Source organism: Calonectris borealis, chromosome 19 (genome assembly GCF_964195595.1).
Source record: "Calonectris borealis chromosome 19, bCalBor7.hap1.2, whole genome shotgun sequence".
In the NCBI taxonomy this organism is placed as follows: Eukaryota; Metazoa; Chordata; class Aves; order Procellariiformes; family Procellariidae; genus Calonectris; species Calonectris borealis.
In genome coordinates this window covers 7678541-7705234 of record NC_134330.1, presented here as the reverse complement: position 1 = coordinate 7705234, position 26694 = coordinate 7678541, and the positions used below count along the sequence as shown (strand labels likewise).

The following is a 26694-nucleotide window of genomic DNA, read 5'->3' as shown; positions in this document are numbered from 1 at the left end:
AACAATTAAACACAATGCAAAAATCATCAAGTTCTAGACAGAGGCCATCAGTTCCAGACACAAGCATCCCTTAAGTTTGCAACATCTGAAGCACTAGGCAAAGGCTACTCTAGAGGTGCTTTTCTGATGAGGAAAAAAGAAACCAGAAGGGAATCTAACACTTCGTACTTCAAACCTATGTAATTTTCCATACTTCCAATCCATCTATGGCTCTGAGCAACACTCCTCCAAAATCAGCCTATAAAAGGATGGATGCAGGATGGCCAACAAAAGCATAAGGTACGTTCACCTTTCACTGTTAAAACTTCCTGCAGCTGAAAAAACACCTGAATGCATCACTTTTAACACATACAAGAGCAGTGACATCTCTTACCAGTGCATTCAACACCTTGAACTGTGAACTGCGTGTGAAGTGCTGAGCTAGTGCAGACTAGTGTCAACACTTTCTCTTTACTAACGCTTGTCCCTCAACTTGCCAAAAGGGACATATGACATTTCCTTGCATGGAAAAGCATGAAGCTGGAAAATACCATGTTTGCTTGTTAGTCCCTTCGAACAGAATTACACTTTAAAGATATGACAGAGAACAATATTCTTTCCAGAGAGGAAGGTAGAGACATCTTCTCTGGCTAGAAGAGCAGACCTGCTCTCAGCCTAGGTCTTCTCACCTCTTTCAGCCTCAGGCACCACAATAGAAACTTAAAACACGATCAGATTCCCCAGTGTCTCAGATTTTATAATGCTCTAGGAGTCTCAAACTTTTTCTAAGCACTGGGTTTTAACTTACATAATGTGGGACTGAAATAACATTTTCTAGATAAGGAGAGGCAACTTGACAACAGAATTAAAGGCAATAGAGTGATCAGGCTGTTATTTTTCCAGTGAACTGTCTTTCAGTTTCACCAGAGATAAAGGTTTTCCACACAGAGCACAGCTGAAACATTCAAACAAGAACTAGATATCCACATGACAGAGATACTACAAAGACTGGAAGATGAACAATATAAAATCTATTATCCAATACCAGAAGTTGGTCTTAAATGATGATTAGCAAAATGACAGAAGCAGCTTTTCCTGGAGCAGGCTCTCTCATAACCACATACGGGGCGCTTAAGTCATCTCCTCTGCAATACCTAGCAGCAGCAAGTGAGAGAGAGGACCCAAACCTGTTGGATTCAGCATGCTAACTCCTTATTTTCTGCTCCTCTACAAGCGCCCTCAGCCCAGAACTCAAGTGCAAAAGCAGAGATAAACAGCAGCTCACAAAGGCTAACGGACAAAGGAGACGTGGTGACAGCCACTGTGCTGGACTATTTTCTGATGAGCCATGGGAGCAAGTTACCTTCACAAAGCTGTTGACAGCCATAATGGCCATATCTGGCTGACTTTTGGCGTAGTTCATCAGGTACAGGTAGACCAGCTTCTTCAATTCCAAGTTGTCGGTCTGCATGCAGTTCACAACATCAGGAAAGAGTGAGCTGGATAGACAACAGTAAGCAAGAGTAAAAGAAAAAGCAGTGAGACTGCATGGCATGCAAAGGGGATAGTAACTATATCAAGGAAGCCAGGAAAACTGGAGTTCCACTCTAGATACCTTGCTGTCTAATCAGAGGTCAACTTCCCTGCCAAAACAGCTTGCAATGGCTTTTATAATAGCTTAATCATTTAAACTTTTCTAGGGCTTTAACATCAGTCGGTTCTAGAACAAGTAAAAATTAATTTTCTAAAAGTGTTTTAATTGGGGAGTTCACCAAACAAGAAAACTCTACCAAGCCAGGCCTGGAAATGAACCCACAAGAAAAAAAAGTTGCTTAAAAATGTTTTGGTAATGCAGGCTACTTACAAAGAACCTGCCAAATTTCAGACTAGTAAACTCTAGAGCAATTAGGAGCTTAAACACTGACAAGCTGAATTTCACTCAAATATCAGGCAGCAATCTGTAAACAGCATGGCAGAAGAACCCAGGAAGTTACACAAGGATATCTGCAGCCCTCAGGTATGCTGTAGAGATCTAGAGGTGAAGGGCAAGCGCTGTTAGCCAAAAAGATTATTTTTCCTCCCTTCCAGTTTATATGTTCCTTCATCCTATGATGAAGTCATGATGCTAAATTTGCAACCTTATATTAATTTCCGTGGCAACAGACCACACTGCCATGAATCCAGGACTACTGCGACTTAATGGTAGACTCCAGTAACAGGAGAAGCTGGAAGGGAGAAAGCATTCACTCAAGCAAGTTTTTCTGGTTGCCTCAAAGACAGAAAAATGTATTGCGGACAGTGTTGCAGAAGGTAAATGCCTGTGTCCTTTAGTCGCTATGAGGCAAAGGTTCAATTTAAAAATCACTCATTTTAAAATACAGCTTAAATTTATGCTATGACAAGTAAGGCTAAGAAAAACACTTGGAATTACCTTTCTAGCACTAAAACCCAGGCTAGCAAGCAGTGAGAAAACATGATCTAAAGTGGCCTATAAAATGGTTGAATTCTGGATGGGTTTTTAAATAAACAGGGCTAATAGGCACCTAGCTAAAGCAGCACTGGAAACGGCTGTTTCTTTTGCTTTCAGTAACAAGGAGGAGCTTGAGAAACCTGTGACTCAGGCATAGCATAGGCCAGGATACAGCCAGCCTCACTACCCAGCCGAGATGACAAACTCAGAGCTGTTCCATGGAGATACGTGTCACTACACCCAACAGAGTCCCAGGAGAACCAGAGCTGCTACAGGTGCAAGAAAAGTTGCTTTTACCTGACATCCTTCCCCACAGTCATGGCTGCAATAACCTTCTTTACAGCTTCTTTCCTCTTCTCTTTCTTTTCATTATTGAGTTCAGCCTTCAGTTCAAAAATCTCTCCTGGCAGAAGACAAAACAGATTGAGCCTCTTGGGAGAAGAAGAGAGTCTTGCTTTAGGGATAGTTTAAAAGTGACTTTTTACTTTCCCGGCCTGTTGTTCCCATAAAACTGGTATAGCAACATGTGGAAGCTGTCACACCTTATGGAGAACGTGGTTCAATGAGAAGCAAAGCTGCGACACTCAGAGAATGGTATGGGCTATAACTTGCTAACGAAAAAGCAGTTAACAAGAACCACGCTGCATGTTGCAGCTCTCCCACTTCTAGAACATTAAACCACATCACTGTAGCGTCTGTTTCTCAGAGGCAACTATTATATAACCAGGATGAAAAGATACTTGGAGACGCCAGATTAGTGCCTGCAAGAAAAACCTAACTTAGCTAGGAATTTTGCCCAGACTTTTTAACTTTTGCTCATCATCACCTGCTTCCTGCAAACGCAATGAGAGAACAGCAGACTGCAGTGTAGCCGAAATGCCCGATTACACAGTGGCAGAAACAAGAAAGCACAAATTTAGTCCAGCGGAATAAATTCCTTCCAAGCTAGAAAGACAGAGCTACTACTAGCAAAAGCAGCAAGTAACACAGCTCGCCTGGATTCTGAGGTTGCCGAAGCAGACTTTTCCATGACACTAATTTTTCCAGATGATATTACTGTGTGGAAGGTCAGTTCAGGCTGGATCACAAAAGTGGCAAAGCAAGTTTGCAAAATAAAGCAACACGTGCAAAAGACAGCTTATCAGGCCTGTTCCAGACAGAGCAAGTGGTGTGAGAAGGATAACGCTTCCGACTGACAGACAGCTTCCCCAGGAAGGACAGCGAGCAATATACCCACTGGAAGCCACACATTACAAATACCAAAATATCTCTGACAAAATACGTTCTAGCCCCTAACCTTCGATGCCTACACACCAATGCCACTTTGTCACGACAGCACCACTAATTACTGAAGAGCCTGGGCACAAAAAGACTAACAGGAACTTCAAAAAAAGAAGAGAAGTTACTATTCCAGAGAACACAGTGCAGTGACCACTTGTAACACCTCCTGCCTGAGAAGAGATGCTCACGTTGCTCACGCTGAGATGGTGTCCTGGAGCAGAGCCCAGCCAGCAGCAGCAGCGTGCTCACTAGAGCTCAGACAGGGCAGGCTGGCCGCTTGCAGCCATCCCAGAAAAATCTGCCTGATACGTTAGGACTGAACTTACAGAGAGAGTTGTGTTTTAGAAAGATGTGAACTGCATTTGCTCAATTTATGAGCTCATTCTGAAGCTCAATGAAACATAAATAGATCAACACTGTAGTTTTTTCACTGGAACGCATTCATCAGAAACATTCAGCCATTCTCAAAAGGAGAGGTTAATGCGAACCATTTTCCACATCTACTGGAGAAAGATGACCAAGGCTTAAATCGCAGGCAGCAAGGGTTGGGATAAACGCTGTTTTGTTTAAGAACAGGTTAGAAAAAAAAAAATCTGCCTGGGACAGTTTCAGCAGAACAAGTCCTCCGCTGAAACAGATGAATGGGTAAAACGTCCCCAAAGATCCTTTCTAGTCTTCCCATTTTTAACAGCAGCAGTCTGTCCTGAGGTGAGGTGACCACCACACCTACAGTAAAGCCCAGGGAAAGTCAAATGGAGCACTGCAGTTTTGAAGGAAGCGGCAATAGGAAATCCCATTATCTCTGCAACAGCTTGATGTAGAGATATACACTTATACCTTAAATATTAACTCAATTAACTTAATTCCGTGATGTCCAATGGAACAACCATCCTCAGTCTTGAACTTGTTAGTCCATAACTAAAACTTTGTCTCTGACCAGATCTGCATTCAAATTCCAATGTTTTGTTCTCTGATCCTTGAAAAAGCAGCAATTCGGGTCATTTTGTGCATCGCAAAAGTATATAATACATCAGTTTTGTCTTTTGTCACCATGTGACCTACTTTAGAAGTTTCTCCCTGGATGATTAAGACAAGAAACAGGGACAGAGCTAACAGAAAAGCACAAGTTCTTCTGCATGCAGTTAAAAAAGCTGTGTAAAAATAGCCACCCACCACCTGCAATCCACCGCACCAGCTTAACACTAACCTTTTTTATTGGTCGTGAAGTATTTGGAGTCCGTCATGGTTCCAGTTTCTTAAAGCACCTGAGAATAATAATAAAAAAAGAACAAGCAGTCAATCAGCATTTGGAGCTAACAACACTCAGTTTGCAAGGCAGGAACTCAGAGGAAGGATGGTTGGTGAGGGCGTAACGTAAGGGAAGAAGCAAATGCTTTACATCCACAGGCACAAGTTTCACAATCTTCATTCTGCACCTGCTGCTGATATTACTTGGCAAACCCAGGGATTTAAAGGGCTCAGATGAACAATGTTAGTGAAAACACAACAGCCTGAGGCGGACAGGCTGGGAAAGCAGTGGTGCTCAGCCCAGCTTTTTAAACTCTCGATCTCGGAAGAGAAAAGGCAGTTTTTAACTCCTTGTAATCAGCAGATCTTGACATGTTCTGCAGTTGTCTTTCCCCTGGGTACACAATTTTGTTTTCCAAAAAAAAAAAAAAAAGCACTGCACATTTAATATCTCAACTGGAAGCAAGAAGTCCATGTTTCAGACAAAGGAAACTGTCAACTCCCCCTAACGACACTTTTCCTGCGTTGCATCTTGATGGAAGGAACAATTAACCCTACTTGCAATACCCACCCCGAGGCCCTTTCATTTATTTCCCTTTTTTTGTTCCCGGGAGATGCAAAGCAGGTTTTGGGGTAGTTTTTTTTTTTTTTGTAAAGAAAAGCCATTACTTTTCAGTTCTTTCAAGCTTGAAATTGAAATCTTTCTCTGCCAAGATCTGACATCCCACTTCTGACACAAACGCAAGCTTATTATTTCAGTGCTACGCTGCACTTCCGTGGACAGGACTGAAAAAAGCTGCTGGGACAGCAAGTGCTTAGCACAGCCACAAGAATGGTCTCACCAGCACTTTTCTTGCTCCGCAGAACCAAATTATTAATACCTTAGAATATAGGGGTTGCCCAAACTTATGTGGATATCCATAATTTTATTCTTACAATTGCCAGCTCTGTGACAAACATGACTCAAACAGTTTTCAAGTACCGGCTGAAAAACAAGCGTAGGAGTGGGCAGTTTTACTGTTTTTGATGAAAGAGTCTGCATCGGTGCTAAGAATCTATGACCTTAAAACCATCCCAAATCCTACCAAGAGGTAGGATTTTCCTACCTCTTTCCTCTTTTTTCTATCTTTTGCCTAATTCCCCTTCTCTTGTACAAACTTCCATGACCTTAAATGCTACCAGCAAAGCACCAAGTCATCTGTTCCCTAACGCTGCCTGTCTTGCCTCTAAACATCGCAGGTCTTGCTGGCTCAGCAACAAAAGGACAAGCGTAGCTTTGAACTCCAAGACACTGCCCAACAGTGCAACCAGCCTGCTGTTTCTTAACACTTTCCTTCCTCATCCCTTAACCAACCCCAATACCAATACCACTTTTTTTTCCCCCCCATCCACCTTGATCAATTTAATATCTCAGCAGTTAAATTCCCATCAGCAGCAGCTGAAGGGTAATGCCACAATTTCTACCACCTTCAATGTGCTCTACAGCATGGCAATGCAGAGCAGTTGTAATCTTGTCCAACTGCCAAGCAATCAGATGAGAAACAACCTGTTGCTTAGCCCAGTTCCCTGGAGCTCCTGCCTGCCCTGTGCCTGCGTGGTTACCGCCTCATCCCAATTAGGCGGTATTACTGGGTTTGATTTGATTTCTCTCCCTTTCTGCTCCTGCCAAGCTGGAGAGCAAACTATGTCTGGGGTCAGCTCTGGAAGCGCGTTCCTCCTGCAGGAGAGGTTCGCCCTCCTTCCAAAACAGAGGCTGGGTTGGGAAAGCCGCATGAGCCACAACATTGCAATCTTTCCAGCAAAAAAATCACAGCATCACAAAAGCAGAAGCTGTTGTGGGTCTTGTTTTATAATTAAAAATACCACCCATGTTCAGCTGCAATGTTATTGCTGACACAGTCTTCCGGATTTGAGCCCAGCTTAAAAGATGACTTAAATGTTTTCCTCTACGAGAGTGTTCGGCATGGTGCCATGCAAAAGGCATCGAACATAGCCTTGCTGTTCTGCGTTTGCATTATATGTGGATTTGTCAATCTGGGTCATACCTCCCAGCTGAGCTAGTCCGATATTGTTTTAACACTGGCCAGAGCAGCAGATTATAGAGAAAATCCAGGAGAAAAAAAAAACACCACACACATCATCCCAGTTGCATAAAGCTACACAGAGGAAGAAATCTTGCTGAATTTCAGAGATTATCTTTAAACCCAAAAGCAGGACATTTCGCTGTTTTTCTAACTTCAGATCACACACTTGGAAACATGAAGAATCCTAGAAACGCTCAGAATCACACAAGGCTAAACACAGCACATGTATTTACAACCTGTTTTGATAGATGTAAACAAGATCTGACTTAGCTCAAAAAGCTAACTGCCATACTCCAAGTGCAACACAGGAGAAAGCTCTTTTTCTCATGAGCACACACATTTTTGCTTCATGTATGTCAGAGCTTGCTTCGCACATTGTTCAGACAGAGCCTGCTAGCAGCACTACTGAGTATTATCTCATCCACTAGGCAAACTCAGCATGGTTTACAGCAAGTTCCAGACGAAGGCCAAAAACAAAATAGCCCAGATATACAAATAGCAATGTTTTAAATAACTCAGGAAAATGCCAGCTTCTTGTACACAAATCTAAATTAAAGAGAGCCAAGATAAATCACGACAACATCACGAACATCCTTGTATTTTTAGGAGAAAACCTACATCAGCTTGTCCCCTCCTTACTGTCATTCTGTGTCCAGCACTTGCTAAGGTGGAAACAGGTAAGATATGTTCAAGCTGACAGCAAAAGGCTCCTGTTCCAACCCCAGTAAACAAGAAGAGACGAAAGAGGAATTTCTCCAGAAGCTCTGGCAATCTTAATGCTATAAGCATTGGCTTGACATTTAAATGTAGACTGAACCAAAAATATGATTAAATGAAAAGACCAAGGAACCATCATAACCAGAAAGATAAGCCTCTTCAGCCCAAAACCACAGACAACTGGATCCTGCGTCTGACCAACACCCGCTTTGCCCCAAGCATGACTCCAGACGACAGCCTGACCAGCTCCCTGCTGATTTCACATAGGTGTAAAGAGGAAGGTGGCAAGTTTAAGGCCTCATTATTGATCCAAGCTCCCTAGCATTGAACCTCTAAATCTCTAAAGTGATCCCCAGTTTAACCTGGCTTAGACTCCAGCTGGTGCCACCATCTCTTATCTGCACCCATTTCTCCTGCAAAGCCTCTCGAGCAGCCGCACGATGGCCCAAGCGTGGCTCAGGGCCGCCGGAGCATCAGGAAACTGAAGAGAGCGGCCAAACATGGATGGCAAAGGCAAAGCCGCGCCTCAGCTTCTGAAACCCGCGGCCCTAGCAGCGTGTGCTAGGGGCAGGCAACTTGTTTCCATCTTGGGGAGCAAACACCTCTTTGGTGCTCCCCCCACCATTCTCAAATGCCCCGTGGTTCTGTCACCTCCTCCCTCCTCAGACCCTCCGCCCCAGCTCTGCCGCCCGCCCCCGACACGCCACAGGCCTCCAGCCTCAGCCCACAGCAGGACTCGCAGCCCCTCTTCCACCCGCAGCACCCACCCGCCCACTCCTCCCAGGCATCCCCGGCCCCCTCAGACCCCCTGCCCGCCAGCCTTCCCCCCTCAGCAGCATCCCCCAGACCTCTCCCAGTATCCCCCAGTTGTAGAAGCATCCCCCACCAATCCCAGCTCCCCTCCCCAGCGTTCCCAGCTCCAGCAGTTCCCCCCCAGTGCCTGCCCAGTCCCCCTCAGCGCCCCAGCCCTCATCCCTGCCCAGTCCCGCCAGTATCCCAGTAGCTTGTTCTGCTCGTTCCCATCCCACCGCCCTTCCCCAGTCCCACCAAGCCCCAGCACCTGCCCTCCCACCGCACCCCTGACCAGTGCCTCCTCCCAGGGCCCAGCCACCCACCCACCCCCACCCCCGCCCCTGCCCAGGGACCCCACGGCCCAGGCCCCACTCCCAGCACCCACCCCTCACCGTCGCCCCTCCAGTGCCCCTCCCAGTACCTCTGCACCCACCTGCCCAGTCCTCCCAGTGACTCTCCACCCCCCCCAGTACCTCACCAGGGACCCTCTCCCCCCTATCCCAGTACCCCTCCCAGCAACCTACCAGTGCTCCTCACCCCCTCCCAGTTCCTCGCCAGTGCCCCTCCCCACCCTATCCCAGTCCCCCCTCCCAGTGCCTCGCCAGTGCCCCTCACCTCCTCCCAGTGCCCTCTCAGTACCCCACCAGTGCCTCACCAGTACACCACCAGTCCCCCCTCCCAGTGCCTCACCAGTGCCCCTCCCCTCCTCCCAGTGCCCTCCCAGCCCCTCCCAGTGCCCCAGCAGTGCCCCTCCCCACCCTACCCCAGTCCCCCCTCCCAGCTCCCCACCGGTGCCGCCTCCCACGGCCCCGCCGCGGCCCCGCCGGCCCCACTCACGGCGGCGGGATGGACACACCGCTGTGGGGGCGGCGGCGGAACCGGAAGCGGAGCGGAGGGGCCGGGAGGACTCGCGAGGAGCGAGAATAAAGCCCTCCCCCGCCTAGAGCGGCCGCGCCCCTGCCACCATAGAGGGGCGCGGGAGGAGACAGAGCGCCGCCCGCGCCGCGCTTCCGGGGGGCGGTGCTCCGCTGCGCCAGGCGGGTGCCCTGCGGGGCAGGGCGGGGGCTCCCCCTGGCGACAGGGCGGGGCGCAGCCGGCGCCATGGCGGAGCTCGGCGCTCACCTCACGGCCGCCTCGGCCGGCGACAACCGGCCCTCCATCTTCGAGGCGGTGGCCCAGGACAGCCTGATGGCCGCCGTGAAACCCGCCCTGCAGCACCTGGTCAAGGTAAGGGGCGAAGGCGAGGGGAGGAGAGGAGGGGCCGGCGGCGTCCTCCTCCCTGCAGGCCTGTGGGGAGCTCACACTGAGGTGAGCGGTCCTGAGGTGAACAGTCTGTGGGGAAGCTGCTGCAGAGAGGGACCTGGAGAGGCTGCCCGGCTCCGTGCTGAGCCGTTCATCGCCAGCGTTTACCTCTGGCCACGCTCACAAGCTAGCGTAACAGTTTTGACCCACCCAGCTCGCTTTATCAACTGGAGGCATGATTTATAGCTACTGTAATTTAGCACTTTCCTCCACTTTCAGTTCCTTCCGTTTTGTGTCCCTTTCGGTAGGTGCTTGCTGAGTCTAATCCTGGCCGATACGGCTTCCTCTGGCACTGGTTTGATGAGATCTACGTCTTTCTGGATTTGCTGCTCCAGCAGCACTATCTGGCCAGGTGCAGCGCTTCCTTTTCTGAAAACTTCTATAGCTTAAAGAGGATACCGATAGGAGATTGCAGACAGCAACCTCTGGCCACTGCTGGCCTGCCAAAGAGGCAGCACTGGAAGTCTCTCCTCTTGCTGGTTCTTGTTCCTTACCTGAAAGGAAAGCTAGAGAAACTGGTGTCCAGCCTGAGGGAAGAGGATGAGTACTCCATCCACCCTCCATCATCGACATGGAAGCGCTTTTACAGAGCCTTTCTAGCTGCCTACCCCTTTGTAAACATGACCTGGGAGGGCTGGTTTTTTATCCAGCAACTGTGCTATATCCTCGGGAAAGCTCAGCATCATTCACCCATGCTGCGGCTGGCTGGCGTTCGCCTCGTCAGACTGACAGCAGAGGATATCCAAGCCCTGGAGAAGAAATTGGCTGGAGCCACCTCAGATCAAACACACAGGTATGTCAGAACATGGCTTAGCTAGAGGGTTCTGCGGGTGCATTAATTTGGAGCTGATGCTGCAGGTAAAACTGTCTTGTTCTCCAGAAATTCTTCAAGATAAAGTTTACCTCTAGCAAAATGTGCTCCAAAAAGGGTATATAGTTCATGTAAATAAGGAAATAAGTAGCAGGGATTAGCTTCATGAGATTTTGTGGTAATAAAATTGCAATGTTGGGGGAGCTTGGCACTCCAGCCTTTATCCTGTTCAGTGTTCACCTGCATTTTTCTAACAAGAGAAGTAGACTGCAACAATATTGCTAAAAGGACCGAAACTTAGCTCTTTGATTGTTCCGAGCAGCAGCTAGTCATGACCACACTTAATGTCCTGTAAAATTATGATCCATTAGTGAAATGCACTGTGGTCCAGGTCCCCTCAATGCAAACTCTTCCAATTTAGACTTCTGAACAAAACAGGACTTGAAGCTTTGTTAAAATACAAAAAATCTGGGAGAAACATCCTAGCAGATGCCTCATTACAAACATGGGATACATTGACCAACTCCCTTAGCATTAAGAAGCTGTATAAAGCAGTGACTTACTCCCCAAGTCCTTTTTGCCATGGTTTACAGATGGACAAATGTGCAGTAGTAACAATTTCTCCATACTTTCTCTCTCTGCTACAGCATTAAAACACAAGTGCAGTCAGCAGTGAGGAAAGCGTTGGGTGGCATTGCCTTCTCCCTGTCCACCGGGCTGTCCGTCAGTGTGTTCTTCCTCCAGTTCCTGGACTGGTGGTACTCCTCAGAAAACCAAGAGACGATCAAATCTCTGACAGCGCTCCCGACTCCTCCACCCCCCGTGCACCTCGACCACGGGGCCGGCTCAGCTCTCTTACCCAAACTGAAGACCGTGTGCCCTCTGTGCCGCAAAATCCGCGTCAATGCCACGGCCCTGTCCACGTCCGGCTTTGTGTTTTGCTACCGCTGTGTGTACAGTTACGTGAAGACTCACCAGCGCTGCCCGATCACAGGCTACGCCACAGAGCTGCAGCACCTTGTCAAACTGTACTCTCCCGAGAGCTGAAAAGGCTGCCCCGTGCTTTCAGAGGGATACGTCTCTGAGGCTAGCAGCTGGGCAGCAGTGAGCCTAAATTCACCCCTTCTTACATCCCACAGAAGACTTTTGACCACTACAGCTCATCAGTGAGCTCTAAAGCTCCTTTGAACTTGATGGCGCATCAGAGCTTTGCTGCCTTTGTGAATTCTGGTAAGGCTCTCCCCTTTGTTTATTAGCTGTTCAAACATCCTGAGACAGTTTCAGAGGGATCGGACAGCCACAATCTGTCAGCCAGCACAGAAATGCCTTCAAAGACAACCAAAAGGGAAGAAACATTGATTTGGATAAGAAGAATGCAGATGTTAGGATCAAAGAGCATCCCTGGTAAAAGTCCTGCTTGAGGGCATGAGCCAGCAAATTAAAGAGGTAGGGAAAATTCTCTGGGTGAGTTATTCCTCCCTTAGCAGCTTCCCAGGCGCTCGTGCTGCCCGGGGCGAGCTCTGGCACCAGTGCTTGTCAAAGAGGTAGAGACAGGCTTAAACCTCTCCTCTGATCATGCTATTCTTAAGAGTCCCCCTGCGTTTTCAGGCTACTCACCTTTGAATTGAGAACATCACACCCCTAATTCCCATCAACGGTTCTAGATTAAGACTTTTTTTTAAGGAACAAGGGGTGATGTGTACAAACAAGGATACAAGAGGAAGATTACGTTTTCTGCACAAGGAAGAAAAATGAGAAACCAGATTAAAGCAGCAACTGTGCCAATTGATGAGAGTTGTTTTTGTTAAATAAGTCTTTGAATCTGTTATTATCTGCTTTTATAAAGCAAAATTCTTTCTTGATTGAGAACCTAACTTACTTCTTTTCTGAGGATTGGAAAAACAGCTTGCTCCTCTAGGGGCTCTGTTTACATAGGGGAGACTAGACTAAAGCTGCTTTCATCTTTGCAGATTATGATAATGGATATAAGATTAGTATTTTGTAGGCTGGGAATCTTTAATGTCTATGTTTGATTTAAGTATGACGTTGCAATTATTCCAGTCCCAACCATGTAGCACATTCATATCGTAAGAAAGCATCTTTTCATTGGAGAGGAGAAAAGAAGACGTGTGTGACATTATGGCTGGTTCTCGCTCAACACCTGATTTCTCACGATGGAAGGTTTTTTTCCTGACTCGGCTCTAGGGAGCAGCAGTTAGCTACTCCAGACATCACGGTGATTTGCTTTATAGAATACGAAGAGCAAAGTTTGCTGCACAAAGTACAAGGTCTTTCCAGATTAAGAGAGATGTTCTAATGTTTAATCCACTGAACTGGTCATCTCATTTTCCCCCTACTTTAGCTGTGCTTCAGAAGATAAAAATCTCTAATATCGTCCCTCATCTGTAGGCAAGATAGCAAGGTTATTGAATAACGTGGAAAAATACAGTAATTTGCATCCTCCCAAAGATGCTCTGGAAAACACCTATTGTAACAAATGAGATTCGTCCTTGATGCTTGTCTTATGTCTATACAACTTCCAGATTCTTCTATCTATACCACTATGGAACAATAATAAAAACTCTCATTTCTCCTTTCTCAAGTAGTTATCGGATCCATAAAGACACCTCTCTTCCTTTAGAAAACCAGTAAGAGCACACACACCTTACTGGAAAAGAAATCACATCAAGGTGTGAGATTTTCTGAGATTTCAAATCACTTTTAGCATAGCTGGCTTTGGGCTGGATATTAATTCACATCACTTGCTACATCAGTTTTGCTACATACGCAGAGATCATCACCTCTGTGAAAAAAACAGCATCCGAGATGCTCCACTGCTGCTGCATGGTCTTACAGTAACGTGTCTGATCAGACAGGCAGCCTGATTGTCCCGTTGACTCTAGTGCAACTGCTCATTAAATAAGGACTGAAGGATTTGACTGACGATTCAGCTTCAGGATACGTTTATTTTCCTTTTATCCTTCCTATACTTTCCAAATTATCTGTCTGCTGCTCAGTGAGAAGCTGGGCAGAGCTGGGACAGAAGACTGACCGATGCTGACTCACCCGCCAGCACTGCAGAGCTCTTGGCAAGTTCTGCACCATCCTCCCCACTAATCCAGAAGGATTCACTGACTGCCAACAGCACAACCAAGTTGCCTGCACGCATGCTGCTCCAGGGCCTCCACCTCCTTCTCCCAGGGTTAATCTCTCTTCGTCTCCCCAGAATGGCCACCAGATGCCCGCCCGCCCACGCCACACTGCACAACACCCGGTCCCTGCCAAACTTAGATTGGGCCAACTCCTCGGCAGCTCTGAGACCTGCACAGAACCACCCACATCTAAGCCTCACAGTTCTGAACAGCTGTAATTACTCTTTTGAATGTTAAATTGCTCTTTAATGCCCAGCTGACTAACAGGCATTAAGCCCGCAATGGTGACAGGCTCAGCAGTTACCTGGCAGATTTTATTAGTGTTCCTGCAGATGGCTGCAGAATACCAACTTGGATTTGACTGCTGCTTCTAACCCTCCTGTCCTTAGTAGCCAAATACATACCTGTTTATTGGGTTTATTGTCTAAAACAAAAGCTGCGAAACTGATTTGGGTTATACAAACATTACCTTTTATCTGCTTTTTAACTGTAATAATGTTATTAAAGCCATGATGGTCTAAAGATAGACAAGAAAAGATTTTTTCAAGGAACACCAACTTTATTAAATCAACCTTTGGACTTACATACTAATTTGTGACTTCTATACAGTCATGTATCATATATGCATTCAGGATGCTTTGTTCTATTGCTTAACACAACTACATCAACGTAACAGCAGCACTGGAGTTGCCCAATTCATTACTGTCAGAACTTGACTTTTAAAAAATGCTTAGTGAACCTAAGCCACATTCACAACTCATCTAGACACTCTTGCATTAGCAAGTGAGTTACTTTCCCTACTTCCTAAATAGAGACCACGTGGCTTCTCCTGTTAAAGAGAAAACCACCTAACTGTACTCCTAGGTACATACTCCCCACAGAAGTTTCCTTCTCCGCAGGAAGAGAGAAATGAATGTAAAGCTGTCACCAAGACCTGGAAGAGAATAAGAACTAGATTAGAGAATAGCTCCGTATCTTTTCCTGTACTTGCTTGATTAGCCCAGCCTTTTCCCCCCCGCCCGCCGAAGAGCTGCACTTCATCCAAAGCAGAGCACCAGAGCCAGGCGCGACACCGCAACTCGCTTCCGAAAATACTCCTGCCTCCGTGCTGGCAATCGCTAGATGAGCATACAGCTGAACCAACTGCTAATGAGGTGCCTACAGGACAGACAGCTCAAACGCCATTTTACGGAGTCTGCATTGCATTTACAAATGGAGAAGATACAGCGGCAGAGGATCTGGAGTTTCGTAAGCCATGTCGCACATAGGAGAAAAAACAAGAAACCCCTCTTACTGCAAGCTCAGTACTAAACCCAGCATTGCGGCAAGATACACAAATCCAAACAAGTATTTGCACTACTCACTTTTCAAATCAAGGTTTTGTTTTTCTGCCAGTAAAAGAAATTGCTAAAAATACTTAATATTTTTTTCAGTATTTTTTAGGGTGCATCAAAAAGTTTCAAGAAGCAGCAAAGCTGTTTACTCTAGATGAGCTTAGCCTAAATAAGCTCAGAGAGAAGATTACGTGATCATTCCCTGGTCAGAGCAAAGACACAAAGTCTCAGCAATACCAGTTCAGACTATACTTCGCTCATCATTGCTTTGGGCAAATTTATTTCCATTCAATAAGGAACTTGCTCCCAAGTCAGGAACTAGAACAGAAAAGGTTTTTTTTCTAGAGGAAAAGGCAAACAAACACGCATCTCCCCACTCCCAACAAATACAGATTAACTTGGGTTCTGGGTTAATTCTTTTCAGGATCACATGGCTTTCTACAGGACAGTTTGCAGCAAGTTAACACTGACCCTTGGGAGATGAGGCAGGAGTGGCTGTTAAAAGCCTGAAAAACTGAGCCCCAAGTTGCTCTTTCCACATTCGTGTACTCACCTCTGTCGCACAGCAGCACGGAGGAGGTGGTACTTTGCACCATCACTACGTAGTCTCTCCAGAGCTTGTTTGTTCAGCTGTGTGCATGACAAAGCCATGTTGGTAGAGTAACTGGCAAAAGCTTTCCATTTCCCCTTCCCAAACACCATTGGCTAAGCCAGCAAAACCCCTCTTTTTCCTTCTGACACATCTATATACATTAGTCCCTCTTATTGCCACCCCACAAGGCAGAAGAGACTTCACATAGGCATTAATTAAAGCTTTGGCTGATCTGCAAGCATGCAACAGGTAAAGAGCTGGTTTAAGTTTTATGCTCATCCATGAATTAAGGGTTTGGTTTTTTTCTCCTTATCGTAGAATAGTTTGGATTGGAAGGGACCTTTAAAACTCATCTAGTCCAACCCCCCTGCCGTGGGCAGGGACATCTTCAACTCGATCAAGTTGCTCAGAGCCCCGTCCAACCTGACCTTGAATGTTCCCAGGGATGGGGCATCTACCACCTCTCTGGGCAACCTGTGCCAGTGTCTCACCGCCCTCAGCGTAAAAAATTTCTTCCTTATATCTAGTCTAAATCTCCCCTCTTTTAGTTTAAAACCATTCCCCCTTGTCCTGTCACAACAGGCCCTGCTAAAAAGCCTCTCCCCATCTGTCTTATAAGCCCCCGTTAAGTACTGAAAGGCCGCAATAAGGTCTCCCCAAAGCCTTCTCTTCCCCAGGCTGAATAACCCCAGCTCTTTCAGCCTTTCTTCATAGAAGAGGCGTTCCATCTCCTGATCATCTTCATGGCCTCCTCTGGACCCGCTCCAACAGGTCCACGTCCTTCTTGTGCTGAGGACCCCCAAGCTGGACGCAGCACTGCAGGGGGGGTCTCCCCAGAGCAGAGCAGAGGGGCAGAATCCCCTCCCTCGCCCTGCCGGCCACGCTGCTGGTGATGCAGCCCAGGATAGGGTTGGCCTTCGGGGCTGCCAGCGCACATTGCCGGCTCGTGTCCAGCTTCTCCTCCACCGGTACCCCCAAGTCCTTCTCGGCAGGGCTGCTCTCCATCCCTCCATCCCACTGCCTGTGTTGATGCCAGGGCTTGCCCCGACCCAGGTGCAGGTCACTCTGGATGGCATCCTGTCCCTCAGGCATGTCATCTATCTCCTACTGTTACAGATAACAAGGGGATGAAGCACATTTAGCAGGGGAGCAAAGGAAGGGAGGAGGGTGACATGTCTGATAGAACCAAGCTGGAGCTAGGGAAGATAGGTCACAAACTGGAATTCCAAGGTCAAGGAGAGCCAGTACCAGGCAAAACCAAGAGGAAAAAAACTGTCATACCTTAAATGTTTCTGAAGTCAGTGGCTTTCCAAGGATCCAGAGGCCTATTTTGATCTAGCCCTTCCCTCATGCCACCCATTTGCACCCTATTTCCCATCTCCCTCCCTGCATTCCCTCCCCCGGCCCCTTGCAGTCCCCAGATCCTCCACCCCTGTCCACCCAACCCCCTCAGCTCCTAATGCCTCACCCCTGCCCTGCTCAGCCCCCTGCATCCCCCTAGCCCTCAGATATCCTCCCCCCGCCCTGCTCATCACTCCCACACCCCTTCAGCCCCTCGGTCGGGTTCACCCCCCCTCAGCCTCTCTGGCCCCGGCCCCCCACACCCCGACCCCTCAGCTGCCCTACCCTGGGCCCCCCAGCCCCTCCTCACCCCCCAGGCACCTCAGGGCCTCTACCCCTGCACCCTCAGCCCCCCGCACCCGCGCTCACGCAGGCCCAGCCACGCCGAGGCGGAGCTGCCCGCCTTTGTCCCACCCCCCCGTGGCTAGCAGCCAATGGCAGCGCGCGGCACTGCCGACGAGGCCGGGTGGGCGCGCAATAGGAAAGCGCGTTAGCGGAGCTCGGCGCGGCGCGAGCGGTTCCCGCCCTGAGGAGGCCTGAGAGGGTGGGGAGACCCGGCCCTCCGGCGGTACGCGGCCTTCCCTTTGCGGCAGCCGCCGCTGGAGCCGTTTCGCTTTCTCTCTGCCGTTTCCTCAGCGACAACGACTTGCCGAACCGAGGCAGAGGGCGGTGATAAGTCACTGCCTCAAACGCCGTGAAGTCCTGAGGGCCCGGGTCTCCCGGCTCCATGTGGTGTAGCAACGGCTCCACGACAAGGGGCAGCGTGATGAGTGGGGTATCACCGTGAAAACAATTAGGAAAAAACAAAGAGGGAAGAAATAAAACGAACAAAAAGAAAAAGTGTAAGAAATAAAACTATTCCAACAATTGAACAGAAGGTGCTTTGGAAGGAAAAGTATCATGATTTAATATAGAAGTTAAAATAAAACGCTTGCTTAAGGCTAGAGGGGTAAATTCATCCTGTTGTTTTAAAGCAGTAACTCGGTTCCTTCTGATGGGCAGCAGTTTGCAAGAATTCCCTGTGTAACACACATTCCTGCTGGGGAGGTGTGTTTCACGTGGTTTTCCTGGGGAGGGGGTTTCTGACCCTGCCGGGGGCCTTTCTGTGCAGGATCAAGAGGAGGATCCAATCTGAGGGGCAGAGACAGCCCCGTGACATAGTAAGTACGTAGGGAGACTCGGAGTTCAAGAAATAAAAGCTTTTTAACCCACCCATGCACCTGCGGGTTTCATTCTGACTGCAGAGCCTACAGAGGAGAAATCTGCAAGGAAGGTAGGGGAGTCTTCAGTAACTGGTGGTGGGCACCGTGGAAAATTCAACTGGGAAAAACTGTACTTTGTAACGAATGAAGAGGAGCCCGGGACATCAGAATGGAGTCTGGAGGGAGATGAAGAGAAAGGAGGAGACAAGGGGCAAAGCAAGGAAGGGGGGTTGAGCAGGAGACTCCCTTTTATGCAGCATGGAATCAAAAGCTGAAAAGCATTTTTACTTTGTACATGAAGCTGTAATCCTGCCCACAAACATGTTTCTATTTCCTTCCTGTTCAGCAAGTTTCCGCAGTCTAGCGCTAGCTTGCTCTTTTTCCACACTATTTCATTTTCTCTCATCTCCCCTCAAAAAAATACACAACTTCGTTGAGCCGATACCCAGGGCACACTCATCCACCGCTGCATGAGGCTTCTCAAGGCTTTGCGGTCAAGCCCACAACCTTCCCTGTTCACAGTGCTCTCAGTATTGCCCCAATCTCAGTGCCTTTGCCGGAATTTTGCCCAAAGGAGGGAGGCTCTAAAGTGGCCCCCTGTATGGATCACTTTCATGGGGAAAAGTTATGAGACAGTTTTAACCCATAACTTTAATTATTTCAGCTGAAAGTTGTATATGGGCATGATTTCAGTATAAAATTATCAGCTTTAGTGTGCTTTGTCAGTACAAAAAGGTACGAAAATTGAATCTCATATTGCAAATGTTGCAAATGAAGATATGCAGACCATATCTTCTGCACGGGACTTTCTAGCTTGCTATCCTGCTTCCCAGCTTCCAGAACTGTATCTCTGACTTTGCAGCTCTTTAATGGAGCTTAATGGAACACCAACTTTTCAGACTGAACGTATGTAAGTGTGACGTATTTTCAGCAGTGACGTATGTAAACGCTGTAACTCGGGGAATTTCTTCTAAACTGATTTTTTTAATTGTCTCTTTCCTCTGATAGGCTTTGGCCACCGGAAAAGTGCCAGGGGGAGGGAAGTAATAGCTCCAGGGGGCCGGGCTCCCAGCAAAAACCGGTTTTGAACTTCAAGTAGAGCTAGAAAGATCCAGAAAAGTCTGTGGACACTGGTGCTTCATCACAGGAACCACAGAGGAGAAGAAAAAACCAGCTGAGAGGAAGTGAAACCGGCAACAAAGTAAGTTTTGTTTCTTCTAGATTTTAATAGAGGGAGGGGGCAGAGGAGAAAACAGGTAACACGCTCCAGATGCTTTGTACCCCATTTCTGCTGCGCATCATTCTGGGACTTGACTATTTAAGGATTTAAAATTGATTTAAATATTGACGTTTTAGCCCAGAGCTAAGAAGAAGAGGTGGGTGAGTCCTTTTCTCTGTTACACCAGGGGAGTCTGAGATCTCAGCAGTCAGCCAGGTTGTCCTGTTGCAGCAAGCTAGAGGGGGGCTCTTGGAACTGGATGGGAAAATTCCTCTGCCTGGTAGCAAAATTAGCCCACTATAACATCCTTGCTGCTTTAGTTGTACCATAACTCAAAGCTACAAGGAGCAGAGTGACGTTCCTCAGCAGAGCTAACTCAGAGGAGAGGCAGACAAGGCAGGAAACTTGTCTCCTCTATCGGATCTGGAGGAGATGCATGTTGGAGTTTTTGTGCCCTGCAGCTCTCTGGCTTAATATTTGGCCACACGGAAGGCAAATCTGTGCTACTGGAAATAAGTTGCGCTCCTGTCACAGGCGAGATCTCTTCTAGACATGCTTTCATTTATTTCCAAGTGCTTTTGTACCACAGATGTGTTTTGTGGCAAGGGGGCTGGATTTCATTTTAAGGAATTGGCTTCAATGTGATGCAGATGCAGTTTGCCACCATTTCAACAGATTTGCCTGCAGTCCAAGTGCCAAGTGGCAATCAGCCAAGATTCAGCCGCCTTACTAGCAAGGGTGGCCAAATAGAGCTGAATGTAGAAGGGTCAGTTGTTATTATTTATTGATTATTAATCGGTAAGATTACTGGATTCTTAAGATCGAGGTGAGGCTTAGCACAGCCTTTTCTAAGTCATTACAGGGGAGGAGGAGGGCGCATGCAGTCTAGGAATATGTAAGGGGATGGTGTTGAAGGGAGTAACGAGCCTGGCTGTAGAGAAACTATTTGAGGCTGCTTCTGTGTTCGAAGGGACAGATGGCAGCAAGGTCCCTACATCCCCTCATGCTTAAGAGCAGAAAAATACACACCTGGGCACTGGGAACAAATCTGGGTTTTAAGCAAGCACTCTGTTTTGGAAGTGGAGGAAAATTCCTGTTGCTCTCATCTTTGTGACTCGGTGTATTTATTTTTCAAAAGATGGCCACTGTTTAGCTAATGGTTCTGGAAATCCTTGGAAGATTATGTTTCAGCATAAATGGTAAGGAATTTTTTTACAATTGTTTCAGGCCCAGAATGGCTCTTGAAGACGATCAAGAACAGCAGAAGGTCTGGGTTAACTTAGCAACAAAGTATCCTGAAGTAGTTTTGTGTGTTGGAAAAACATGTTTTGGTGAAAAAGCAAGAAAAAAGATGCCAAAAAATTCAAAACAAGATCAAAAATACACCCTTACCTGTGCAGTGTGTGCCTTGCTGAACTCTGGAGGAGGTGTCGTCAAAGTAGAGATTGAAAATGAAAACTACAACTTAAAGAGAGATAACATCGGACAAGATTTAGAAGAGAATTTTAAGTCTCTTCTTTGGTTTCCAGGCTGGAGAAAATACCTGGACTTTGAACAGCAAGATAATTACCTTTTGATTTTTATTAAAACCTGGAGCAGTGGGAACACAACCTCTACAAGTGCAAAGCCACGTATCTGTAGCCTGAGTACGGGATTGCATGCAAAATCTGGTTCTTCTCTTTCCCACCTGAACCCTTCCCAAGCTTTTGTGTTCCTTAAAGAAAAGCAAAATGAAGCCAGGAGCGAGCTTAGCCAACATCCTGCTAAAATCAGGAAGACAGAAGGCACAGATATTGAAGGAGGCACAGATATTGAAGAAGGAGGCACAGATATTATAAATAAGACTGTTGCCGAGTTGTTTAATAGGGACCAACTGCGACATGGAGAGACATTGACTTTCACAGAGTCAGGAGACGTGGAATTTAAGCACTATGCAAGTGAAAATTTTTTGACTCGTGTCAAAGAGATCTTACCTCAGTATATCGCTGGATTTGCAAACGCAGGCGGCGGGTATTTATGGATCGGTGTGAATGATAACGGCAGAGTGGAGGGATTCAGCAGTGATGATAAGGGCCTTGAAAAATTAAGTCTCCTAATCAATTCCATTCAAAACAAATTAACCCTCTTCCATTTCTGCGAGAGTGGAAATATACACAACATAAGGTACGAACACAAAATCTTCAAAGTATACGGTGAGGCTGGGGATCACTGTGGCTACGTCTGCGCTGTGAAGATTCAGCCATTTACTTGCGTCGTGTTTTCCGAAGACCCGGACTCGTGGCTAGTGGAAGGCAGCACCATCAGGAGACTGAGCGCGAATGAGTGGGCTGCGTGGATGACCGCTGCTGATCCAGGTCCAAAACAGCCAGGACAATCCCTTTCCATTTTCGATATTTCCTTTTATTTTCTTGCTCCTGGCCCGGCAGTATTGTTTGCCTTAGATAGTCTTACCTGCTGTTCAGTGTTCTTTGGGGGCCTGACCAAACCAACCAGTTTGACTGCTTCAGGTCCTTGCTAAATACCTGTCTTTCTGCTGCTTACATTCCTTAATGCTTGCGTCAGGCTGCAATAGGTGGTGGTGACTAGCAGCTAATTAATGTCAATGTTAGTGCCTGCTCTTGCAGTATGAGCTCTCCATGCCTCAGCTTTTGAGGTTAGACCTCAGTGCACGTGGCTCGTTACATAATTGCCATAGTCGATGTCAATTGCCATTTGCAAATTGCCATTTGCTTTCAGGCTTAATCTATGCTCTCCCTCCTGCTTTTTAGGGGCATTCTCCACTGCTGCTGCCAGTCTAATGAGCAGAGAGCTATGGACAGATAAATTGTTCGCTGGCCAATTCTTGGGAAGAGAAAGGGGTAACACTAACAGAGTTAGAGGTCAAAACAGCAGCTAATGAGATAAGGAAACCAAGAGCAGCTCCATGGTCCATGTCCTGAGCCCTTTCTGTTGCTAATCAGCTGCTGTCCACGTGAGTTGCAAGGTTTCTGTCTATGCATTGCATTTGTTATTTTAAAGAAGAGCAAAAGATTTAAAACCGGCATGAGGACAGCTTGTGGCTCTTGCACTGAGGGACAGCAAATGCTCATGCTGTATCACATGTTTTTATTTCTTTTTTTCCAGATCTTTCAAAGTTTTCTGAGACCTTTAGGCTAGAGCTCAGTCTGACAGACGGGCCCCCTCTTGCCAAGCCAGTTTATTCACATCGGGGCCTTGACAGTGTTGATGAACTTTGTGAGCAACTGTTTCCAGGTAGGTCTGCACATTGCTTTCACTGCCTGATAGGTTTACAACATGAATCTCAATGGTATGGTCAAAGTCAAAGATGAGTTTGAAGACATTCTTTAAACAGGTGAAAGAGATGGAAATAGTCTGCAGATCTGACAGCAACATTGCATTAAAATGCCTGATGACCCCCTTCCCCAAGGACTGATCTTCCGCCAGCTATTGATATGTGTACATGACGGAGCTCAGCTAGTTGAACTTCTCTGAGGACCGAGCACAGCCATGCCAACGTCTTTTCGCAATCCGGTGAAAAATGGGAGATGGGAGGAGAAGGTCACTTGGAATCAGCCCAATGTAAATATAGAAGGTGACTGGGTTGGGACCAGAGTGCAGAGTCTGGTGCCGGTTACAGTCTGAATTTTCTGTGGCATTGCAAGATCAGCCAGGTGTCGGGGGCCGTTATCGTTTCTTTGTTTACTCGGCAGGTCTCCTAAGCAAGGTTGGCAACAGCAGGTCCTGTGTAGGAGATGATGTTGTGGAGAGAGAGATGCACTTCACTGGTAAGAGAGAAGCAGCAATATGTTTATTGATATAAGACAGTGCGTTAACAAAGTTCAATGGTAAACACAACGGTGGTTTAACAAGATTCGATGGCAAGGTACACTTGATTATTTACTGCATAGAGGACAGGGTCAGATAAAACCGTTAGGGAGACCCTCCCGTTGAGTCATGAGGTTCAGAGTGGACCCCCTTGCATTCTAAACACCTTCCCTTAGAGGAGTCTAGGTGCGGCTGTATCCAAACTTAGTCCTGGACTTGGTCAATGACTTATGTCTAAGGGATTATATATGCGCAATCAATCCTTTACATCACTTAGCTAAGACAAAGTTTCAGTGCGCTTATTCCTAATTCACTTATCGAATATCTGATGCGATAAGGATTCTCTCAACCTGGAGGAGTAACCTTGAGAGGTGCCCCTACTCAAGGGGAGATCCTGGCATGCAGCCCTGCCGTGTAGGAGAGCTCAATGGGCCCTGGGCAGCCCACTATTTATAGAGTAAGATGATTGACTTATAGTCATATTTGCATATCAGCAAGACATCTGGGTCCCTACGCCCAACAGCCCTTAGCTACCATATTGCCATCTGTCTCCCCAAAGTCCACCTTAAGCCAGATGCAGCCATCATGACCCCCACTGGTGGGGGTTAAGGAAAATTTTGAAGAAGCAAAAAAAGTATTTCAGGCAGCTATGGTCTGAATTTGTAGCCTTTCACCAACATTAATTCCCACAGAATCATTTCAGAGGGCTGGATTTGCATATCTTATACTAACACTAACTGTTTCTTCTGCTTTGCCTTGTTAGCGAGATCCCACAGCATAATATATACTCCAGAAAAACTCAGTAAAGATCTTCTCCAGGAGCATCCAGGGTTGGATATTTTAATGGAAAATCAATTGAAGCAGCTTTCTGAGGGAGTTCTGATATTTTCCAGAAGCTGGGCTGTCGAGGTCGGCTTGCCAGAAAACCAAGACATAATTTGTGATGTTCTCCTAATAGCCAAGTTTAGGCCACCTATCCTCTATACAATCTGTAAGCAACATATCTCAAAGGATTTGTTTGAATACTCAAGACGCATAGCCTGGAGGCTGAAGGAGAAATTAGTCAACACTGGGGGCTATATTCACAAATTGTGTGTAATACCAAAGCTACTGACTTTGCCTCCCCAAATTAACTGTGGAAAAGAATGGGATCTGAATATTCAAGAAATGTATCCCCAAAACTACAGCCTAATCAACAGTGGCAACTTGAAGGCCCTCTTGCGTGCTCTCACAGTAGCTCTGCTGACTTTCAAGTCCTTTTTAAGTGACCGTGTTGGTTCTGAGTTTTTGAACCTCTTGACCATCAAACAATACCAGCTGCTGTCAGAAAATCTTCACAAAACTAAGCAGCTGTATGTTTATGGTCTACCTGGAACAGGAAAAACTATAGTGGCCCTGAAGATCATAGAGAAAATAAGAATTATGCAGCAGTGCACAAAAGAGGAAGTTCTTTATATATGTGAGAACCAGCCTTTGAGAGATTTTGTGCGGTAAGTATTTCCTCCAATTCTTCATTTCAACATCCTGTTATTTCACCAGCATTTTTAAATAGCTGAGTACGGATTAGTATATTTGGTATGCTATTTGGTCCACCACCATTGCAGTGTTTGAAGTATGTAGTTGGGATGCGTTTTTAGTAAGGCTCAAATTCTTTTCTCGACATCCTGAGCATCTACTAACAAATATAACTTCAATATCATGGGCATTCACTTTGTTCTGATCAAGTATAACCAGTAGTTTGCAACGCAGAGATTGTTTTTAATCTACTTGTATCTCTTCTGTAGGCAGAAAAACATTTGCCAAGCTGTGACAAGAGCAGCCTTTTTGAACAGAATCTTTGATAATGTGAAGCACATAATAATTGATGAAGCACAGAATTTCCAAGCTGGGGACGGTGATTGGTACAAAAAAGCCTGGACTCTAACTTCATCACCAGATCTCCCTGAGCCCGGCTTTTTCTGGATTTTCTTGGACTACTTACAGACAAGTCACTGCTTCCCAACTGGTCTTCCACAAGCAACACGGCATGATCCTGTTGAGTCACTAACCAAAGTGGTTCGTAATGCTAACAGTATCTATCACTATCTAAAAGGAAACATGGAAATGATTGTAAAGAGCACTACCCTAAATATTCCCAGCCAACGTTTGGAAAAGTTATTACGCGGAGCCACATGTGCTCATGCTGTGCAAGGCTGTGTTGAAATAAATCGCATACTAGACAGAAATACAATAGCGAAGTACGTGGCAGAACGTTGTCGTACATACCTTAAAAACGGTTACTCCGAGAAAGATATTGCTGTTCTGTGCTACAGTGATGAAGCAGTAAAATCATACTATGGAATACTAGCATCAGAAATGAGGAAGTCAAAAACAAATATATCATTAAGGAAAATGGAGGGAGGGCTACAGGAGCACGCTATTCTTGACAGCATCCGTCGTTTCTCTGGCTTAGAAAGAAGCATTGTGTTTGGTATTATTCCTCCATTCTTTCCATTTTATGGAAAAATTTTTAACAATATATTGGTCTGTGTAGCATCCAGAGCTAATTTAAATCTACACTTGTTTGTTTATGATAAATAGAGATAGGTAACTCTATGGGATCCCAACAAGGTCCTGATAGGTCAATGGCTATATATGTTTGAAATACAAGTAAATGGCTTTTACAGAAGTAGCTTCCCCACTCAATTTCAACAACAGTCAGTATGGGTTAGAAGAACCCAGTTGCTCCAAAGAGAAGCTTTAGTGGGAGAATGAAAACTTGGCATAACTGCCCTTAGATACCAATGGCATTTTTTGTCTCAGTTTCAGACATGCTGCTTAGATAAAACTCTGTATAGAGTTAAATGCAAAGTACTTTTGAAAGACAGATCCAAAATTCCTAAAACTAGGAATCCAAAATTGAAGGCTGGTTGAAAACAAACCATATTGTGTGGTTCATTTGGTTTGGAAGAGCAGTCTGATATCCTCCTAGTGCGATTATAAAGCACCAGTGATTTTAGCGAATGTGGTTACAAGAAGGAGAAGACATTGTACACAGCTAGAATCACCCTCCAAATAAAGTTACCTTTAAAATTTACCTTTAGGTTGTCAAATGTATTACCTTACAAATTCTTGCTTTTCTAACTTCAGGAGGCTAGAGGCACTTTCCATTTTTTTTTTTCCCTTAATCAACATACAAGGAAAGACTATCCCCATGGTTCCTTTCATAACCCCCAAACCTCAACACTTAATCATGCCATGCCTATCATGTGAATGTAAACGTTTATATAATAAAGTTTATTGTGATGACCAACTGGTGTGTTTGCTTCTCATTCTGCTCCTTCCATACATGAGAGATTTGCAACA

The 26694-nt window shown here is 46.3% G+C and overlaps 3 protein-coding genes, 1 long non-coding RNA gene and 1 other non-coding gene across 11 annotated transcripts in view; 2 read left to right on the top strand and 3 right to left on the bottom strand.

The window, feature by feature from the left end:
• AP2B1 (adaptor related protein complex 2 subunit beta 1) overlaps positions 1-9547 on the bottom strand; it is an 80807-nt gene extending 71260 nt beyond the window's left edge. For 2 of the 7 annotated variants that reach the window (XR_012676615.1, XM_075168860.1), the window contains exons 1-4: positions 9409-9547; positions 4938-4995; positions 2747-2852; positions 1343-1478 (exon numbers count right to left, since the gene is read on the bottom strand). Coding sequence is in view for 6 of the 7 variants with exons in the window: in XM_075168860.1 (XP_075024961.1) it covers positions 1343-1478; positions 2747-2852; positions 4938-4974 (279 nt within the window). In the remaining variant the exon portion in view is untranslated. Of the gene's footprint in view, positions 1-1342; positions 1479-2746; positions 2853-3444; positions 3539-4937; positions 4996-5129; positions 5149-9408 lie in introns of those variants that run through there. The other 5 variants (XM_075168855.1, XM_075168858.1, XM_075168856.1 and 2 more) reach the window with 4 other exon arrangements.
• A 41-nt stretch (positions 9548-9588) lies between these two features.
• On the top strand, positions 9589-14609 carry PEX12 (peroxisomal biogenesis factor 12). The gene is made up of 3 exons (XM_075168864.1): positions 9589-9798; positions 10122-10666; positions 11332-14609. Exons 1-3 carry the CDS (start codon positions 9673-9675, stop codon positions 11729-11731), a joined length of 1071 nt encoding a protein of 356 aa, XP_075024965.1. The 5' UTR covers positions 9589-9672; the 3' UTR covers positions 11732-14609.
• Positions 14375-16816, bottom strand: LOC142090646 (uncharacterized). The gene is made up of 2 exons (XR_012676616.1): positions 15724-16816; positions 14375-14770 (listed from the first exon to the last, which is right to left on the bottom strand). It is a non-coding gene; the product is annotated as an uncharacterized LOC142090646 (long non-coding RNA).
• LOC142090800 (Z30 small nucleolar RNA) lies at positions 15342-15439 on the bottom strand. The gene has a single exon (XR_012676639.1). It is a non-coding gene; the product is annotated as a Z30 small nucleolar RNA (small nucleolar RNA).
• Positions 16817-19094: 2278 nt separating the features above from the next.
• LOC142090643 (schlafen family member 13-like) lies at positions 19095-26020 on the top strand. Its single transcript, XM_075168861.1, has 7 exons — positions 19095-19215; positions 19314-19506; positions 20752-21878; positions 22648-22776; positions 23235-23309; positions 24113-24839; positions 25134-26020. The coding sequence occupies exons 3-7, from the start codon at positions 20759-20761 to the stop codon at positions 25927-25929; spliced, it is 2847 nt and encodes a 948-aa protein (XP_075024962.1). The 5' UTR covers positions 19095-19215; positions 19314-19506; positions 20752-20758; the 3' UTR covers positions 25930-26020.
• The last annotated feature ends 674 nt before the right edge of the window (positions 26021-26694 follow it).